Source organism: Mastigoproctus giganteus, chromosome 4, assembly GCF_048544385.1.
Source record: "Mastigoproctus giganteus isolate SK-2022 chromosome 4, ASM4854438v1, whole genome shotgun sequence".
NCBI lineage: Eukaryota > Metazoa > Arthropoda > Arachnida > Uropygi > Thelyphonidae > Mastigoproctus > Mastigoproctus giganteus.
Genome location: NC_143578.1, coordinates 87,003,960 through 87,026,799, shown reverse-complemented (window position 1 = coordinate 87,026,799; position 22,840 = coordinate 87,003,960). Strand labels below are relative to the sequence as shown.

The 22,840-nt window shown below is 34.5% G+C and overlaps 1 protein-coding gene across 1 annotated transcript in view; it reads right to left on the bottom strand.

The window, feature by feature from the left end:
- The window catches only part of LOC150086886 (uncharacterized), a 161,086-nt gene that overhangs the window by 82,174 nt on the left and 56,072 nt on the right, over positions 1-22,840 (bottom strand). The window contains exons 5-7 of the mRNA XM_090372309.1: positions 16,363-16,824; positions 9,200-9,418; positions 2,905-3,004 (exon numbers count right to left, since the gene is read on the bottom strand). Of these exons, the coding sequence (XP_090228435.1) occupies positions 2,905-3,004; positions 9,200-9,418; positions 16,363-16,824 (781 nt within the window). The remainder of the gene's footprint in view (positions 1-2,904; positions 3,005-9,199; positions 9,419-16,362; positions 16,825-22,840) is intronic.

Genomic DNA, 22,840 nt, shown 5'->3' with positions numbered 1-22,840 from the left:
ATTAGTATCACAAACTAAACATTTGATGATGGCTGACGTCACGGACCATTCATAATTTGTGAATGGTCCATCATGTAAATTTATAAAAAACTGAAGTGCATATTTCTCTATTCAGAGGTGCGCATTCATTGTTCACTGAGCACAAAAGGTGCGGTCAAGAAAAATAACTTTTTGAAATTCATATTATATCTTTCTCTAATCTGTAAATGATCCATCAACAAATTTTCAATTAAAAAAAAAATTTACTGACAACAGAGTAATAAAATTACAAATCATTCTGTCAAATTGTAACAAAATGCAAAGAATAATAATAAAATAAATAAATCTACAGCAATGAGTAACATATATTAGTATCAAAACTGGACAATGTTCGATGATAGCCGACGTCATGGATCGTTCATAATTTGTGAATTATGAACGATCATGATGGAACGAATTATGGTCCATCGTGTAAACCAATGAAAACTGGAATAATAAATTTACTTACATCTTCAGCCTTTCTATCACAAGTTAGAAAAGAATGGTTGTAGTGGTAATAGGTAAATTTTTTTTATGCTCTGAGAAACTTGCAGATGTAGAATCACAGAATAGTACATGATGCTTGATAACAGCTGCAGAATTTTTTTTCCCCCTACCAATATAGTAAATGAAAATCTTTGTGCCGGCCAAATTGTTTTGTTTCGTTTCCCACTCTTGTTTTCCCAGTTTCACCTTCAAGTAACTTTGCAACAAATTTTCCCACCACAAACGAAAATAGAACAGCTACATATAAGAGGGTTATGAAATGTATTATTCATGGCCAGCGACCAAGTCCGGGTCCTGTTGGCTGTATAGAAACAAAGCAATAGACAAAGGTAGAATGTTGTTGTGAAAATGGCTAATGAACCTCAAAACCAGAAATTTAACAAAACTGCAAGTTTTGAAGTGATCGAACTAGATGCTTTACTCTGCCTGGCCATTGTTTATTCCACTCTCTGAACACTACAGGATAAACGCTAATTACAGGAAGGGTTCCTCCCAATGCACCGATCAGTTTCAGAATGTCACATGCGAGGATCAAAGGATCTGCAATTTAGTTGTGTCTCTGGTTTGCATAGTAATAATTCATTCGCAGTCTTTGTAGTTTTTGGCTTCAGATAAAAAAAAAAAAAAAAAAGGCCAAATCTAGCACAAAAGGTGCTAAAAAGACAACAGTGGCCATAGCTAGACTGTTATGTGACAAGTCTGTGTATTGTCAAATAAAACATATTACCCTCAGACAACAATCAAAGTATGCATACACACAAAAAATGTAAAATAAATTCACCAACACTAGAATAAACTCAGACTGTGATGTACGTTTATATTCGACACTGATTTTGCTGAATATTTCACGACTATCTATTTACTAATATTTCTATAAGTGTGACATCAGTCTAAACAATACTTGGGTGGCCAGTCGCCGGGTTGATAAGAATGTGTTGCATTTAATTTAACAAAAATTGCTCATGTCCTTGCATTCTGCTGCATTAAAAGATAGCCATGACTTTTCTGACCATCCATAAGGTCTAAGTCATCCTGAGGAAGCACTGCTTGGCAATGATTATTAACTACTCCGCCAAGCTTGACATCATGCCCTCTATTCATTCATCAGTCATTTAAGAAAATCAAAAAAACAGCAGTCCCAGTATCAATCCTTGGTGAATTCCACTTCTTACATTGGACCAATTATAGGTGTCTGCAATTCATCTAAGGATTTTCCCTGTGATTCCAACATGTTCCAGCTTATACATTAAGCTCTCACCTGATACTGAGTTAAATACTTAGACTAAAATCCAGGTAAACAATGTCAAAATTATTTCCTACATCCAGCTTATGAGTAACTGTTAACACCACCAATGGGTGTCTGGGAATGTCTGTATTTCGGGCATCAGAATGCTGAGTGGCATAAAGTTTACTTTTAAGAAACTTGTTATACAAGGTATGGCAATAAAGTTCCTGGTGCTGTTGCAGTCATTGTCAATGAGTTTGAGAATAAACAGAAGTGTTATGTTGTAGTTCAAATTTCACTCAACAGATAATGGTACAGCGACTGTCCAGTAGGCTGACAGGTTCCAAGTAACGACACTCCAATCAGTTTCGTAGTAGTGTTAATGTTCCATGTCTTGATTTTGCAATTAAGCAACAAACAAATATCAAATTTTGCTTTAAACTGGAAAATCTACTACAGAAACATATGAAATGTTAAAAACTGTTTAGGGTAATGAAACATCAAGTCTGTGTCTGAATGATATAAGCACTTCGAAGTCAGACATGAGGATGTTTGCGCTGACCCAAGAAGTGAGCATCTCTCAACCTCTTGAAATGAGGATAGAGTTGCAAAACTGTGGCAAGAAATCATTGTTTCATCCTTAGAATGATGGCTGATGAATTGGATATGAATAAGGAGACAACTCATCAAATTCTACATGAAAACTTGGGGAAAAAGAAGGTCCATACAAAATTTGTGCCGCACAGCCACATGAATGCTATGTTCCTAGCATTGGTGTTTAAGCAAGTATGTGTGAGTCTGTTTGTGCACTTAGTAACTCGAACACAGTCCAAGGGATTATAAGGACTGCTGGTGAGGACCATAATACACTCCTTCCTGCTTTACAGGCTACTTCAGCACAATAAAAGCAATGCAAGAATTACTTCCAGCTCTGACTGCCATTATTTCAAGGTTCCCCTGTATTTGACAATAAAGAAATAGCCTTGTTCAGCTAAAATCTTTAAATTAATATTGGACAGGTTTATTATTTGATTTTTAAGAAAAATTATATACTGAAATTTATATACTGAAAATAATACTGTAGAATTTTCATTAAATCTACTTAGGTTTTTGTGCATATACAAAATATAATTTTACAGAGGATGGTAATTTACCTTTAATGCTGGAGGAAGACTCTTCATTGTCACTTTCTATAAATCGTTCATCAAATTTAAATCTCTTGTCATTTTTATATCGTAACTGAAGCTCCAGTAACTGGAAATTAAATAGTATTCAATTAGATTTATTCTTTTGTATTTATTTCTGAAATTGTAACCATATTTGTGGTGTACATCTTTATCTGATCTTTAGAGTACATATTTAATTAGGAAATGAAGGAACAGAATGAATTGAACCTATTTATCCTGTTTAATAGGACAAAAGAGATGTCAACATGTCAAAAAAATTTACCTGCTTTTCAAACAGTTTTGAAAAGCGAGTTTTGCATTTACACAATTTTGAAATACACAAAGCAGAAGCAACCACAATTTCATCACTTTTGTTTTCAAAAACATTTGTGATTAATAACGTTTTTTCAATACAATAAGACATGTAAACTGCACCAGTTTTTACCAAGGACTAATTGAATATTCTGATGTGTAGTGTTACTGAAGAGAATGATAGTGTATTGAGTAAAGGCGTTGGTATGATAGTGCATTGATTAAAAGGAAGTGGAAGAGAATGCTTACCGAATGGAGAATGGTCAGGTCAACAGCATGTGTAAACATACGAGACAAAGTTTCTGGACTGTGCTGACATTGAAAATGTCTTTAGTGGGGGATTAGTTAGATTTTGGAATTAGAAAAAAAAGTGTTAAAAAAAAAAAGGTGGAATAAGGTAACATAATTTTACATCATATAACATTCTCCAAATGAATCAAACTTGAACACAAAGGAGGTCTTACATTCACATTTATTATTATGGTTAAACAATTCATCTAACTTAATTTAACCAAAATATGCAAGAAATTATAGTCTCTTTGGAGAACATTATATTGTAGATTATTTCAGGCAAATCAAATGTCAATATGAAGGAAGTCCACATGTGTGAGTTCTGTCATTATGGAAGCTGGGAGAATATCATGTCATCCAAAGAATACTTAAGTGCGTTAGTTGTCTGAAGGTACCAGGGGTTTCCCCCATCTCCGCATCCAAAGAATACTGTTGGTTAATGAGTTATGCGAATAAAGAACAATATACATTACTGTTAGAAGTATCTATTGTGAAACTGATAATTGAGAACATGAACCAATACAAGTGTTTCTCACAGGACCAGCGGGGATTTGGAAAGACATTCACTTTCAAATTGTTGATGGAAATGCATAATTGTTTCTTAAATTCATTGCATATGTCACATGTGCCTCTATGGGGAAAGCAGCTATAGCAACCAACAGTATGACAGTTCATTCTGCATCTGTCTGTTGAATAACTGGCCAGTTGGTAATGAAACTATCCAACAATATAGAATTGCCTTTCAATATGTACAGGCAATTATAATTGATGAAGTTAGTATGATATGCATCTGAAGCAGATAACAGAAATTCATAAACTCTCATTTGGAGATATGAACATACGTTTTGTAGGAGATTTACGGTAATTATCTCTTATGTGTGTGACAGCTATATATAAACCTTTTAAAGAATTTATTGGTCGGTCCTATATTAGGTACTCAATACAGTTTCATGAACTTGTACAAGTTGTACAACAGTCTGGCAGTACATTCTTGGCATTACTTAGAAAAACAGGTAATGGAGAAGCATTAACTTCCAAAGAACTTAAATGTATTAAATAAAGATTTGTTCCTAAAGAAGACGTGTGTCATTTATGTCCTTGCTGTATTTGGTTATTTCTACAGCATAATGATTATGTTTTATCTCAGGAAGGAATGCACAGAGTTGTTGCCCAGGATGCATACCAATGATATAATTCTGAAGAACAAATGAGTATAAAAAATAAAATCCATAAAATGGCAATGACCAAAACAGCAAATCTCCCATATATAGTTTCATTGTCAAAGGGATAACTGTATGATTACTACAAATACAGACATTGTAAATGGTGCAATTAGAGTATATCAAGTACGAAGAATATGAAACTGTCAAACAAGTATGGATGAAATTTCCCAAGAAAAAAACAAGGCGCAATCTTCAATCACAACATAAACAATATATGAAAGATAAATCTATAAACAATATATGAAAGATAAATCTAAAGAGTCAACAACAATTCCATTTAAGAATAACAGACAATTAATGTGCATGTGCACTCAATTTCCCTTGGTTCCTGCACGTGCTTTAACTAACATAAATCTCAAGGGGCAGAACCTTTGAAATGGTATATGATTACAAGAAAAATCACCAACAGCAACTTGTATATGTAGTATTATCTCGTGTGAACAAAATAAAAGGTTTATATATGACCAATGCTCATAATGATTTCACATTCTACCACAGAAAGGGAAATAGGTAATGTCAAACAGTCTATGGAAATAGACCATTTAAAAAGGAATAACTAAACATTTCTACAAAGTGAATTACAAGATTTCCTTCATAACAAAGATTTCTCGATAACATCGATGAACGTACAAAATTTACGATGTCACACACAAAACATTGAAACTGACTCCATTCTACAAGAACAAAATATTAGTTTTGAGTGAAACCTGGGTAGATAATGACTGTGTACCATTATCGTCATTTCATTATTTGTTTGTTATTTGGTTTTTAGGAGCATTAGCAACTAAGGCCATATTGCTCCGGGAATATGCGGTGGTCATTCCCTGACCTTTCCGCATTCTCCGTATTTGGTGGTGACGGGCTCGAACCCCGGTCTAATCAAGAAGCGTGTGCTACGCACTGCTGCTCCTTCCCACCTGGCTACGGAAGCGCCATCATTTCATTATACGACTCAATAGAAAATACTCAATGTGACAGTTTAGCTAACCATATACCAAAATGAAGATATGGACTATTATCAGCACATTGCATATCTTCACACAACATGTAACAGCCATGACAATAAAATGGGCAACATTTGTGAGTCAGTGCATAATTTAAATAATGAACCCATCATCTGTAAATTCATATATAAAAATTTAATGCCTTATTTGATCAATGGAGCAAAATTAATCAAACCACTGGATCGTTTACCTGTTATACTTGCTGGTGATTTCAATATACAGTTGAATTCAGAGAACAGAAAGGAATTTTGTAAGTTTATGAAAAAATTTTCAATTTGGATTTATCATCAGACATGTCAATAAATACTACAGACAATGGAACCACTATTGATGGTGTATTCAGTCGTGAACTCAAATCTATTGAATCGAAAAATTACGTACCTTATTTTAGCTATCATAGACCAATAATTTCTGTAGCTGCAATACAGTCTAATGAATAAACTGATTCAAAAAAAAAATTGTATTTTATTTATTACAACAAATCATGGTGTCATGATCTAAAGATGTTTTTAATGCCTGCCAGATTACGTACCTGGTGCATAATTTCATTTTTATTTTCTTTGTGCTTAATGCACTTAATGATTATCAAATGCTGTTTACTTCACAGAACTTCCCTTATAACTTAATGCCAGAAGTCCAAAGATTCTGTTATTTGCACTGTTAGAAGCATCTGTGGAAGATCCAGGATTTTGAAAGCAAGTGCAGTCTGCAATTGTTCTTGGATCAAACAATGTCCCTCTTTGTTCCGTTCTTTCAGAAAGTTTCAGGGTCCACATCTTATGCCAACAAAGTCATTTTTTTCTATCTCTCTGTCTTCCACCTTCAATGTCAATAATACTTCTTCTGCCATAAATGACCAGATCATGGAATAATTATAACAAGTTCTTTGGCTTTACCTAAAATGGAATAAAACCCATTACACAATCTTCTCATTCTCTCCAAACAAAATCTGCACTGCACATCAGCCGCCACCACAACTCTGAGTTAATACCATGTCCTCAGTCAAATTCTTGGGGGTCATATGCAACCAAAAACTCTTTTCATTCCCATATCCTTACACTCAGGCTCAAATATTCTACATACCTGCTTGGACCTTAAACACAGACCTCCATCTGTTGTTTCATCCAAAAGTGATTACAACAAAGTACTTTCTAAATAAGGAACAGAAAGTAGGGAAGCTATTTCGGTGCACCACTCTGGTCCTTCACTTGTACCTCTGCCCTTAAAAATTGTTCTATCTTGCAACTACTACCAGTCAAAGGACTCTAACAAACTTATACAGTGTCTAAAACACAATTGTATGATAAGCTTCATTGCATTCCAATTACTCTTCACTGAAAAATTCGATCCCTTGATGCCTTTTGTTATTTGCTAACAAATGCCAATTTCACAGCAACTTGGCAATTTCTCCCCAGTTCTCAGAAGTTCTCTCTCATTGCTGTGCAAATTTAAAGGATTAACAAAATGAATTCCTACTTCACTTATGCTGTTGATACTGTCAACAAAAAAATCCACTGATGCTGACCTCTGGATGTTGAAAATCAAAATTAAATGGTATTTATCAATTTGATTTCTTACTTTGATTTTATTTTTTTTGTTCTTGTATTTTATTTATTACAATACACACAGTAAACTCCCAATAAAAACACTCCCATTATAGCACTCTTTTCTTCAAGTTTCACATTCAACTCTATGAAGTTCCATGCAATTTTTCTTAACTTTTACAGTATTCCTTATTTATTTTATTACTTTTCTATTCATACTGCTTCCCCCCCCCCCTTTTTTTTTAAGATTGCATAAAAGATTAAATCTGGATATACCCCTCCTTCCTCTTGAATTTTAGTTTTGGGAAACAAGACAGAGACTAAAGTATAGAAATCATTTCCAGTGCAGGTGATGTTTGTTTATTTCATATTTAACTGGAAGTTTTGAAAGTAGAAAGACTGCTCTTTACAATTCGGTATCCTCATTTATTGGTGCACTCACACATCCTCTTCATATTTTTTTTTTTTTTTTGTCAATTCAACATTGCATGTCTGCTTTCCTCACTGATAAATAATCAGTATCATTTGCACGTGCACATGCATCATGTGTATATTCAATACAGCATCAATAACTGAATTAAGACAAAATCTTGAACATATCACACAGCAAATTGGGTTTGCATTACAGTTACAGTACAATAAAGAAGATGTAGTTCATTATTATATACACAGTAATAAGAATAAAAATGCTTAAGCCTACACTAATTGTAAAATTTGCAAATCATGTAGTTAAGGAAAAATGGATTCAAAAGGCAAAAGAGATCCAACTGACTGCAAATGATGCGTATCAGAATAATAGTAATATTCCCATCTTTATAAATTACCACTTAACAAATCACCTTAAGCGGTTGTTTTGGGAAACTAAACAATTAGTTAAAACATAGAATTATAAATTTTTATGGTTAAAATATGGAAGGATTTATATAAAGAAGAATAAATCATCAAGAGCTATAAGAATTTTGAGTTCAAAAGATCTGCAGAATATAAGATAGAGATTCTTTTTCTTTATATAATTGAAAATTGTTTGAAATTTGGAGTTAGTTAAAACTAAGTTATCAGGTATGCTTTTTGAAGAATCAGTTTTTTAATTCAGTTTTACATTTTTTGAATAATCCTAATATTAAAGCTCTTATAATTAAAAAAATCAGTTTTTTCTGTTAACTTTAGATATCGGGTCATTAAGAAAAAAATGGTTTAAATTCTTGCATTATATAAATGCAATGAGAGAATATATTTCATGTATAGTTTTAACTGAGGTTACCATAAAAAAGATAAAATTTCTCATTATGACATATGTGGTTATGACAAGGTGTATATGTTGAGAGAGTTTAGGAGAGGTGGAGGAATTATAATTTATTATAGAACATGCTTTAAGGCAGTACAGGTATATCACTTAACTCATTCTTGTGAAAACTGTCGTTTGAAATTATTAGGAGACGATCTTAATAATACATTCATGATTTGTGCTATCTATAGACCACCATCAGAATCTGTAAACAATTTCCTAATAGAACTGGAAAACACAATTTTACAATGGGATGACATAGTCTTATAAGGTTATACTTGTAGGAGATTTTAATATTAATATACTTATGAATCAGATAATGTGATACTCAAATACTCTACTATTCTAAACAATTATGACAATTATAAAATACTTAGAAATAAACTTACAGGTATGATTAAAAAACAAAAAAATTCTTATTACAACCAATTTTTTTACAGATAAGACAACTGTCACCTAGCGAAGCTTTTATTACTTTTACTACGAAGCTCAAAATTTTAATGCTTTAAAACATCTACAATTAGCAATTACCATCCCTATACAGAAACTTTGAAATGATTCTCATAAACTTTGATCTTATTGATTAAGATAGTTAACACACTGTATAGACAGAGAAAAACCTACCTCTTGTCCTTTTTTTGTCTCAAATTGTGATTTTATCTTGAACATTTCTTTTTCTGCTTTTAATTTTTCACTGTCATCTTCTTCACTATCAGATTTATCAAAAAGGGAAAGTTTTTTCTCAGGTGACAATGAAGCTGTGTGGCTTAATGTCATTGGTGTAACATTTCCTTCATCATCTGATTCAAATACTATTTTTGTATTTGAAATCTTTCCCGAATCCTTGAAAAAAGAAAGCATAATACATCATTATTACTTACAAGTCAACAAGTAAGCATTAAAAATACATTTTTAATGCTTACTTGCTAACTGCAGAAAAATGTGCAGCAATAGATCTGCACACTCATCAGAAAGGACTCTTACTAATACCCAGCTGGATAGCTGCCAGCTTTTGATTTGTTACTTATGATTCCACAAGTAACTGTGTTTGCATTTCATGGTAAAGAATTTTGATATTACAGAGGTAGCAGCATGATTTAAAAGTATTGGTAAATGATCACTATTTAGGCAGTTATCAAGAACTGATTGCTCTATATTAGCAAATGAAGGGAGAACAGACTGAAAGGTCTAGTGCAGTCATGGATCCTGTACGGATATAGGTAGGCTTGCCCATGTTCAACAGGTTAAGAAAACAAGCATCAAGCAGGGATTCTATTAGTTTACCTCTCTTGTCAATGTTGGAGATCCCCACGGTGGATTATGAGCACTGAAATCCCTGAATAAGTAAAACAGAGATGGCAGCTGATCTATTAGATTTTCTAGGTCAAGTAAGGAGAAAGAGAAATTAGAAGCGTGACATAAACTATGGTAAGTAATACTAATTACATTGCATACTGCCACTACTTCAAAAAAGAGTCTGAAGAGAAACATGTTTGGATGGAACATTGTTTCTAACAAGAACTGCCATCCCTCCATGGCAAGTCAGTATAATTCTTAATGGTGGGATACACTTTTGAATTTAAATAAGTTTCCTGTAACGAAATGCCTGCTGGTTCATATCACCAACAAAGATGGTATAAATCGTCTTTTGTATCCAAAAGCCTCTACAATTTCCAGGAGTCTTTCCATTGTGGTTTTATGGGTTGTTTTTGATTCTGACTGCATTTTAGTTGTAAATTGGTTGTATCCATCTATTTTTGTTTTGTCTTCCTTAGGAATATAAGGTCGTGTAATGTCTATCTCATCAGTCCTGTGGAGTTTTAAATTCCATCATATGGATCATTCTGTTTATCAATATCCATTCCAGTGGAAAGTGATGGTAGAAGTTTGATGGTTTCTGTCACTTTTGGTTTTGTTGCTGGAGGAACATCAGTTAGAATGGTTACTGGAGTATTACTGGCTTGTGCAGTTGTTTGTTGCAAGGGACACTGTTTGGAAGTATAGAGCAAGAAACATGCCAGATTAGAGATAGATATATTTGTAGGAACCCATACATCTATCTAAAACCATATGTACACTGATTCTGTTTTAATTAATTGTCTTCTCGCCTCTGAGTAAATAAGTGACTTTATTCTCCACTTCATATTTCTGTTTTTCTCCCCTTCTTCCATAGCTCATGTTTTGGAGAACACCGGGTGATTACCTTTACAATTTGGACAATGAGGTGTGCTAACAGTGCAGATGTAATCAGATTAGTTGTGCTCCTTTGCTCAACAATTAGGATATACTGACAAGCAGTTTGGGAGTGTCCATATTTTTGGCACTTGCAGCACCCAATGGGGCTTGGAATATAAGGTTGGACACTGAAATGGAGATAGCGTACTTTGACAGATGTCGGTAAATTAGGAGAGCTAAAAGTTATAATTATACTACTTGTCAGGATAAGACTACTGTCTTTTTGTCATAATTCTCCTTTCTTGGATGACTTTTTGTTCACATAGCTCTTGGATAATTTCTCTGAAGTCCCATTCTGTTATTACTCCCTTTGAGGAGTTAGGGTGGCATGGGGAGTAACTTTTATTGGGTGCCTGCCAAAGGTAGTCAACTTTAATAGCTTTGCAGAATGTTAGAATTGAGTGGTCCTACCAGAATATTGCCAGACTGGAGTCACTTTACTGATTTTGGTGAACCTGCAGTAGACAATGCATTTCTGCACAAGGAAGGGAGAAAATTTACTCAGAGGCTAGTCTAATAGAGAGTAAAAAATGAGGAATGCTGGTATCGCTCCTCTTAAGGAGATGCTTTCAACCTCTTGGGCTGAGAAAAGTCATTTTCTGTGCCATTTGCTATTCAAACATGTTATCCATTGTTGCTCCTTTCAGCCCTGGAAGAGTATATTTCTTCTGCCAGGTTTTCGGCCGTGGGGAGGTAGGATCAATGCCACTAGAGTGACAAGCTTTATAAAAGTTAGTGTGTTAGTTTAAAGGAAAAAAGAAAAGTGGTTTTCTTTTCTGAAACTTACAATTCGTAACATTAAGTTTACTATTAAGTTTATTAATTTATGGAAAAGCAAGAAAAAATTATAAAACTGAACAAAACTGTAGCTTTGAGAAAACTGTCTAGAAATCACTCGGAACTGCTTGATCACTATAATGCTTGGAATCTGGGGGGCGCAAGTACTCAGTGCCAGTTTTACGTGGAAGGATGATTCCCATGATTAAAATCAGAAACAGTAAAGCATGCAAATTTTGTCTGATTTCGGCTTCTATACTGAAATATCTCCTATAGTACTCTTCTTCAATCCTGACAGAAATGACTGTGCATGTGACCCTGAATGTTCCAGGTGCCAAAAATCAAACTGGTGGTGCTGCATGCTGCCCTAAAGTGTTGTAATCTTTTTACAGTTTAACAGTATTAAACCCATAAGATGATAATGGTAAATGGTGATAGTTAAAAGGAAATACACTAATATAAAATTTAAACAAAATTCATAAATTATACAACCCTTCATAAATATTATTTGTCACGAAACCAATATTTTTATGCAAAAGGAGAAATAAGTGATAAGTTTTTTCTTTTAGTAATGCTACGCCAGCGTATGAGGTGTACACAGTGCAGCCCGTGACCACTTCAAAGTTTGAAACCTCTGCCTTAACCCATTAGTGCATTTCATGCTATGATTTTATACACCCTTTCCCTACCCTTCCCTCTGGGGAGTACTCCTTTCTCAAATTCATGCTATCTGCCATTGCGGAGCCAATTTACTTATCCCAGTCCATAATTGCCCCTAACTCTGCTATATACATCAGAGATGGGTAACCTATGACCTACAGACTTCTATAATGCAGACTGTGGAAAACCTGACAAAAAAAAAAAAAAAAATTGGTATTAAACTTTTATTTCTTATTCTGCAATAGAATTTTAACTTTCCACAATCCACATTGCTTCTGACAGAGCAGTGTTGTTTTTCCCAGATTTCTTTAATTTGGGACTGGGACACTATTCTCCATATGTAATCTTCTCAGCTGTACAGTATAATGTTCCTTAATCAGAAGTAACTATAAATGTGAGCAGCTATTTTACAAAATGAAATACTTATGTGGGGGGGGTGACAGACCTTAACCTCCAAAATAACTTAAGTATATAGCCTGGCCAGCATTTTGCCAAATATGGATTAGGGCAAAGTACTTAAGAATAGTCACAAAAACAAATTTCCCAATATCTGTTCAATTAAAACAATTACTACATTGTAAACAAAGTAAATAATTGTTTTAAATGAACAGCTCTCTACCACACAAACCAGAATAAATATATAAATCTCATTAGTACATTTTTCAGGAGACCAAAAAAAAAAAAATCATCATAAGCAGGGAAACATACTAAGAAAGTTCTCAGGAGAGTTAAAAATTGTACAGGTAACCCTCGTATAACATGGTTATTAGATTCCTGTAAAATGTCATGTTGTGCAAAACCGTGTTATACGGGACTAAGAAAATGTACGAAAGGGGGGGGGTACATTCCAAAAGCTAACAAAAATACACCATTCTAGATTTCATGTATTTTCTGCTCTCTTTAAAAAATCAGCAATCTGAGTTTGTTTGCTTTTGCTTGATAAATCTTTGTGAATTTCACATGGAACTAAGCATTTTTGAATCTCCCTTTTGAACTTTGGGCTCCTTTCATTCAAGAATCTGCATTCAAAAAATAAGATTCTAATTGCTTGGCTAACGCCTTCCCCTATGCTTTTTAGTGTAAAATTTGGAAGTTTAGAAATTTCATCTGCAATATCATCATCTGAATTCATTTTATTTTACCTCCGATGCCATTTGCACAAAATCCGTTATGCCGGCTTCTTTTTCTACCTGTAATTCTTAAACGTCTTCAGTAATTATATCTTTTTTTATTTTTTTAGGAGCATTGCCGACTAAGGCCATGTTACTCTGTGTATATTTTCTATAAATTGCATGTGTCCCGAGGTCGATTTTCTGTTTTGCTGGACGGAAAACTCAAGTTTCCAGGAGAAAAAACCATGCTATTCTTGCCCGAGTAACCTAGCCACGTTGTAAAAAGACCCATAAAAATCCCACCCTTCAACAATGGGATTCAAACTCAGGTCTTTTCCAGATGTGGAGAGGAGGACGATTCTATGAACTGTGCTACCCATGAGAGCTTCAGTAATTATATCATCAAAACCTTCCCCTCCTACCAATGTAGCAAGTTCTACTATCACACCGATTCAGTTTTCTGCCTGTCCAATCATATTTCCTGAACAAACTGACTCTGGCTATACATTTTACCACGTGCATTTAATGTTGACGGTTTTATGTCTTTCAGTGATAAAGCTATGATTCTGATACAGTCCACAATTCAGAAATGTTTCCATGCCTCCATTACTTCAATAGATTTGGAATCAATTTTTTCTAAAATCAATTGTAACGATTTTCTGATGTAATGAGTTTTAAAGATGGATATAATGCCTTAATCTAATGGCTGAATGAAAGAAGTTGTATTAACCCAGTACAACTGGGTGTAGGAACATAACTTCAACGTTTGAATGACTTAAATCTTTTGGATGGCCTGATGTGCTATCCAATAGTAATAAAACTTTGAAATCTAGATTTTTCCACAAGTTCAATAGCACAGAATGTAACACGGGAATTTCCCAACAAAATAAAATACACAGATTTCTCAATAATTTTTTTTGACTAGCGAGTCAATAGTGGGGATTCAAAAAGAGTGGAAACGTTGAAAAATTAGCAGGGTTCCCCCCGAACAAAAATATTGTGTTATGCGAGGTTTACTGAAATTCTCCAACCATATTAGAGCAAAACCGTATTGCAGAAGTACCGTGTTATACGGGGGTTGCCTGTATTTATTTAACAAACATTTTTAAAAATCATATCTAGAGTGTTTTATTTCTTATTGTTCTGCCTTAATGTGTAAATAATATCCATTTTTGACAACTAATTAATCACACACTCATCAACATCAACATTGTCCATGGCTTGTACGGATTTTGATGGTGTCAAAACTGGTACAAGTGCTTGTTCTTATTCATCATCTTTGGCACCTCTTTCTACTTGGTGCTGCTCCATTTCTTCTAGTGACAAAGGCTAGAAACAAATGCTGCTGTCAAATCATGGAAATTAACATGGACAAATGCAATCGTGGAAATTAACATCATTCCTGCAATTTGCCACCATTCGTCTGATTTTATCACGTGGTCATCTGTATCCACTACTGGGAAGCCATCAGGAAACATACAACCAAAGCCTAATTTGAAACAGTTCCTTATAGTGTTTGCATCAATAGAATCCCATGCAGATTTTACAAAATACATCACATCCAATATCAAAATTTTCTTCTGCATGGAGAGTAAAAAAAGCCAGCCTGCTTTGAAAGAGTCTCTTTCTGTAATTCTGCTTCACACACTGAATTATACCTTGATCGAGGGATTGAAGGTGACTCGTACAAGTGGCTGGGAGGAACACCACCTTTACACACTGCAGACCCAAAAAATTCAAATTTGGGCAATATCATTCAGTGTTTGAGTGATAAGTGCAAGGAAAGGTATGCACATTCTTAAAACATTGTAGACATTCTACTTTCTCTATCAATGGTGCAAGGTTCTCTGTTCCACTTTCATTGCAGCATAACAGGATTGTGAGCCTTTCCTTGCTGAATTTATCTCACTGCACTTCTCAATTTGAACTACAGTGTTGTGGGTAAAAGGTGGAAAAACAGGCCTGTCTCATCTTCACAAAACAGTTTCAGGGCAATATTCTTTGAGGATAGCTGGCAGATTGTTTTTCTACATATCCACCATCTCTACACTCATGCTAGCACCTTTACCATGTACACAACAGTACATAAGAGCAGTCTCTTCTTAAATATTTCTATCCAGCCATTCAATACCTTAATCACCTAGCCCAATCTTTTGGGCTAAAGCAGCTACTTTTGACCAAACCACCCTTCTGCCTATCAGTGTGTCTGATTCACGTGCTGCTTGAACCACTTCAGTAACATCTGTGAGCTCTTGCACACACATTTCATCTTGCCAGTTACTCTTGTCTTTGAATGCTGTTTCAATTTTCTCCTGTTTGGAGACAATCATATTGAGTATAGACAGAGGGATATTCAGCATCCACACACACACACACACACACACACACACACACACACACACACACACACACACACACACACACACACAGCCACATGTTTTTATGTGAAGTTTATGGTCCACTTCTTGTGTGATTTTCAGTTTTTTTTTGGCATTCATAATTTGTCTTACTCACTGCTCCATTATGAAAATTGCACAGGTAAATAGGACAATCACTTTTTCATGCACTTGACACAATTACCAAGAATCTCTGCTCACAGGCTTGTTGGTGTGACTTCCAAGAATCTCTACTAATGGACTTCAGCAAGAGGGCATTATTAATCTATAGGCATGGTTGGTTGAAACAAACCACACACAGAAAATTTAAACAAACTAAGGGGGAATCACAAATGTAGTAAATGGAATCTCAGTACATATAAGTAATTGGAATGGGATTGGGCATCCAAAAATCATCATACTATGTGGAGAAATGTGCTGTGTGAACATAATGAGATTTCATTGCATATAAATATAAAAATAAATAAATATACATAAAGAATTAAAACACAGAATGCTATTATTGTCATCTATTACTGACATTAATATTAACATTAATATTATTATAAATGTTAATATTGATAATAAAAATATGAAGTGTGGGTGTGTATACTGTTAAGGTACTTACTATTGATGCCAAGGATGTTTTAATTATGCTTTTCTGTGCTCTAATTGCCCCTTTCTTCTTTTTTAATGATTCCAGTCTCATTTGATTTGATATAACATGTTTATCATAAGATGTACTTTTATCTGGCAATATATTTTTGTATTTTCCAAGTGATGGCATTTCTTGGAACACTGTGTCCCTGCTTCGGCCTGTAGAAATTAATTGTTTATCTTTTGTTCCACAAAATCTCTTAAGGGCTCCTTTATCATCATCAGAGGATGAACTCAGTGTATTGTCTCTACTGCCATGATCAGTATCTGCTGTTTCTTGAGATTCTAAAGTGAAGTTAACACTTTTAGTAGTATTACCTTTTAATTCTGTCACTTTCTTATTACCAGTTGGAGAAAGTTTTTGAACTACAGTTAAATACTTATTTGATTCTTTGCACTTCCTTTTCTTTAGTTGAAGAACATCCTGGAAGTTCTGATAGACCCATTAAGAAATTTTTGAAATTTAAAATATTCACTGGTCTAACTGTAGGGAGAGAAACTGCACTGTATTTTAAATTTCTTCAATTTGGGATTTGGATAATTTACATTCATTTTATAACAAATTAAGCAGTCATACATTTCATTCAATTCTTTTTGTCCTTCATTAGTGACCGATAACAATAAACTATATACAAATTTACATATTTACAAAATAGCTTACATAACACCAGTGTGAATATTACAGTGAACACGCTATATTCACCATAATGAAGGATTTCATTAAGAGGAATACAGTGTGTTTGAGAGGAGGGGGGGGGGAGTGAAGAGTGTGAACTATGATGTTCTTGGGCAGAGCACCAATATTTCCTAAGCATTTTATTTTTAACTGGGATTAGTGTTCCATTTAACTAATTGTTTGGGGGGGAATCCTTTCCTGATGTATATAAAGCCATTCTTGATGGAGCTATTAATTTAAAATTGACCAAAAAAAAAAAAAACTATGACCTCTCCAATATCAAATTACCTTAAAAATCTTCTAAATCACACTTTTCTAAAAATCTTTAAACCTCCAATAATCACAATCAGAATCTTCAATAACACCTCATTTTATTTGACTTTGCTTTTATCCCAAAGCTGCTTTATCCCATTCAAACCAAATTCATCTGCATCTTTATTAATTTTGTAATTTCACACACCAGTCAATGTCCACTCTCCTAAACTCAACTTCCTCCAATCTAACTTCTCTGATGGTTATTTTGTATAGTGAATTTGACATTCTTACTCCAACTAGATTCCTTTTCCAATTTTCCTAACCTAGCTGATAGAGATGTCAAGAAAGCATCTCTATCAGCTAGGCTAATAAAAAAAAAAAAAAAAAAACCTGTTCCCTTACTCTTACATTAGCTAAGAATTCACCTAATATTTCTGTCCTTTTCTACTCCAGCAATTTTCTAAAGTATGCAGCCAATATCAGTTATAAGTAATTTAGATTGTAATTGTCAATTTCTTCAAAGACATTTTCAGCCTTGTATTGGACATTATAATAATGCTAAATGGAATAATCCACGATTTCTATTTCTCTTTTCCTTTGAAATCACCTGAATGATCTCAAGCTTACTAGTTACATGCATTCTAATGAAAAAAAAAGTAATTATTCCTTATTCCTCCAATACTTGATCTAAAAGTTAGTTTCCCAACAAATGTGCCAAGGCCATTCATCAAGATAGCAATAAAGTATGTTGCAAACTGGCTTGGAACAAAATTTCCCCCCAACACCCTGTTCGAGATTCTCGTGAACTAATACAGTGATTGCAAGAAATGGTTGTAATACCATGGATAAAGTGGCTATTACAAATGATTCAATAAAAGCATTAATACAAACTAAATTTAAACTGAGTCAAGGAAATATTAGCCAGTGACATTAACCTTCTCTGGAGTATGTTCATATATGTTTTTCATGTGTGGGCTCCAAGGAGTATGTCTATATATACACATTTTAAGTACATTGTCATGATGTGTCCTGTTTTAAAAGATTATCTTGATATTAAAAAATTAACTTGAAATTGTTAATGAGAGAGATATATACCTTTTAACAGGAGACATTGTTTCTACAGGGATGGGATACAATTAAATAGAAAGGGTGCAAGAATATTTGCTGATGCTATTGAGGCAGAATTAGGTGGGTCAGAAAACTGCTAGCTTGGGGGGGATACACAGACTAATAGATTAAAAGTAGCCGCTGGCCGAGGTGAAAGTGATTCTCGCACTGCCTCTATTGAAATGAGCAGCAGCAAGGCAATGGGGATTTGAACTGCTGGAAGTCATCATGGAACTAGTAAATACATGGGTCATGTTACGGTAACTAAGAGTAAGAACAGATGAATGCATACTTGAATATACACCAATGCTAAGAGTACAGTAAATAAATTTGAGGTGCTGGTGAAGACATCAAAGGCTGATGTTGTTGGGATATCAGAGACATGGTGTCACGAAGAGATAAGGAATGCAGAATTGGAATTTGGAGAGTACAATGTGTACAGAAAGGATAGACAGGATAGAAGGGGGGAAGAGGAGTAATGCTGTTAGTTAAGAAACATAATATCTAAGGAAGTGCATTCAGTTGACATGGGTGGACAGTGCAATGTTGAGAGAGTTTGGTGTGACATAAGCACCGGGAAAACCAAGCTGAGAGGAGAAGTGTGTTATAGGATTAATGACTCTGATGAGTACAACAAACAACTGTACAAAGAAATAGTATGGGATAGCAGGGGCAGCGTGTTGGTAGGCACTGAAGAACTGGAGCACCCCCAGCCTTTTAAATCTAAAATATACAGTCAACAGAGTTATATGAAATTTTGTGAAGAACAATGCAACACAATGAATATTTTTATTAACAGGTTCTGCATATAGTATACTCATCCTCTATTTCCAATAATCAAAAAATAAAATAATAATAATAATAAAAAAATAATTGCTTTATTTAATATAAGCTTTAAACAGAGTCTGGGCCATCCAGGCCCAACCTGGATGGCCCGGGCTCTGTTTAAAGCTTATATTAATAAAGTATTAAACACGAAATCGCTTTCAACTTTGAAGTTTTAACTGTAGGCAGAACTGTGCTCTAGACAGTTCCACATTTTGCTCTCAGTGGTTGGGTCAATGCCTGGTCGGTGGGTTGTCAATACACATTTTTTAGAGGTGACAAAACGAGTCAAAGGAACTGTGGAGTGAGCAGTGCTGATTTGATCATTGACTGTGAAGAGTGTGTCGCCACAATGTTGGTGTCTTTTTGTTATTGGCAGATGAATCCTGCGAATAACAAAAAGACACCAACATTGTGGCAGGATTTGTCTGAATTCCCATTAAATAAATTATACCAGTGTTAAGTCAATACATAGTTTAATTATGTGACTACAGCTTAATTGTGAATTGAGCTTGAACTTGCTAAGTTGAAATTATGTTATGAGGAGATGCTTAAGTAACACATCATTTCTACGGCAGACAGTTTTGTGAAATTTTATTAGATCGTGGACTCCATGCTTCCCCATGAAGTAAGTTGCATAACAGTGAATAAACTTCAGCAACTTATTTTTTACAATTATCTCTCCAAGATAAAAATGCGATTAAAAAAGAAGGCCACCCCACATCAGAGATTCAAATATCTCAGCTGGGAATAAGTAATAATAAGAAATATATTCGCAGTTTTAATACTGAATGGTACCAAAGGAAAAGTTAGCTTTGTGGTTGTGAAGTCAGAGATGCACTGTTTTGTTTTTCATGTTTACTGTTTGGAGGTGACAACGTGGACAAAAAATGGCTTTACAAACAAACAAAATGAAAGAAAAAATTGGAAACATGAGAATTCAAAGAAACATATTGATAATGTGATTTCACTATCGCTTTTAAGAGGATTAATAAATTTTGCCTCTAAATTAGATTTCAATTTAAAGAACCATTTAGAAAGTAATGCAGCATTTAAAGGCATTTCAAAAACTATTTAGAATGATATTCTTGAGTATTGGCTGCAAATATGCTGGAATGAAATCAAGAGAAATTAAAGAAGCTTCATTCGTAGCAGTCATGGCTGATGACATAACAGATGTGTCAGAACATACACAAATGGTAATTGTTTTGAGATATGAATAGAATGGTGACATTTTTGGGGGTTTTTAACTCCAGAAAATCAAACAGCAGGCAGAATATCGAAGTGCATTCTAGATGTATGCATATCTAGTGTATCCTCGAAATGGAAGGAAAATTGGATCTTGCCATAATGTCCATCATAACCTCAAAAGACATAATCCTCGAAGGAAATACAGCCACTCCCCAGATTACGTAATACTCGACTTACGGAAATTCGACTTTACGCAAGTTTTTGCTGGCCGGTGCAAACTTAAAAAAAAAATCGTAGAAACGTATTTTGCATCCTGTAGGAATAAATGGAGTCGTGAAAATATCATAAGATGAAACCCAATAACACATTGTTTTTTTTTTGATAATTCGTTTCAAGACCTCGGAAGTTGAAATTTTCGGCACATAACTAAGCTATTTATCTCTCTAAAATGTCATTTTTATAATGGAAATTGCACTACACTTTTATCGTTATCATATGTTCCGTTATAAGAAACAATTTTGAATGCTTTTGTGATATTTTTCTAAAATACATTTCTGGAGGTCACTACCATAAAACAATAAAAACAATTTGCACCTTCCGGTTTATTGAACTTTCCTGTTAACGTAATCTATTATAAATGGGTAGTAAACTCGATCTTATTGCATTGCGATGGTACCGATAACTGGAATTGTGTAGCTTTTTATGTTACGGTATTATGGTGAAATGAGTTCCCCTTCACTGAAATCTTCAATCATATAAACACATAAATAAATTTCCAGAATCTTCTCATCATTCCTATTTACTTATTACAATGGTGAAGGGAAAGGGATCAACGGAAAGTGAAAGTGCTGACAGAGCTAAGAAACGAAACAAAATTGATTTAGAAATGAAGATGATTAATTAAGAAGTATGAAGCAGGACAAAGTTTGTCATCTATTGCACCGAATTAGGTTCACTGCTTGAACAGTTAAGGGACAGTGAGCATATAAAAGAACATGTTAAAGGATCAACAAATTTAAGATCAACAGTGATCGCAAAACAGCATTCAGGTGCTATATCAAAGATGGAAATCAGATTCAGAAGCAAGTGCCCCTGAGTCGAATGGCCATTCACGCAAAAGCAAGAAGTATTTATGAAAATATTAAGCATAAGTACAGCGAACCCCAAGCCAAGTTCGTGACAAACAATGTGCCTCTTCGTGACAAGCAATTTGCAAAAGCCTCAGCATCTCAACAAGATGGGTCCGCATGAGTAGAAAACGGAAGCCAGCCGGAGTTATGAACATTAAAATCACCAAGGAAATTCACCTCACTGTTAGGAAAGTTGGACTGGAGAAAGTAAAGTCTCAAAGAGAGGAAGTCAAAGAATTCGAAGTGATTAGTGGAGTTGGGAGAATGATAGAGACAACAGATGAATTTGACAGAACGTGGTAGACAGATTTTTAGCCAGAGGAGATTCCAAACTACTAAATCTCTGACAGGGAATATCAGAACAGACATGTGCACAAGTACCACTGAGATGAGCATTGGTTGAATAAACTGATAACTGGGATTTTTCCAGAAAAAGTACACGGAGTTTGGCAGACTGTAAGTGGAAATGGGCATTGTTAAGATTAGAACTGAGACCATGTACATTTGCAAAACAAAGGAGGAAGCGTTTTGGAGGTTTTGTTCATTTTGCAGATAACTTTTTTCTATTAGTTTGACAATTCATGATGTATTCAGTAGTAAGAAAAGGTGGGGAGGATTCTATATCAGTGGTCACCAAAGTGGTCGATATTGACCCCCCAGGGGTCGATATAACATTGTTAGGGGGTCGATCCGGGTTCAGGGGTCAACAGAAAAATATAAGACATCATTGTACGGGTAATATTTAATTCGGTTAACTTGGATTACCTCCATCCTGAATGACAACGCAATTAACAGTGAATCGTGGGAACAGTGACACAAATAGGACCTGTAAGATGGCGCAAGGTCATGAAAATAGTTACGGAAGCCAATCAAGTAGGCCAAAATGACATATTTACCAATAAACAGATGTCGGTGGTTCCTGCCCGGCCGGCGCAGCGGGAGCGAGATTGCGACACATGCGCGGTTGTTTATTTACTTATACTTACACGTATTCAATCCCAGTCTCATTTTTGTGCATTGACATACAAGTGAGCGTTAATGTTCTAAAACTGATCAACATATATATTATAATTCAATCGTTATTCATTCATGAACCATTTATATCATTTATATGTAAAAATCTTACATTTAGTAAATACAGATAGGCCCCGCTTTAAGTTTCAATTTATGCCATTTCACAGTAATGCATTAAAGTTTCACACAATAATTAGGAAAAAAAAAAAAATATATATATATATATATATATATATATATACATATATATA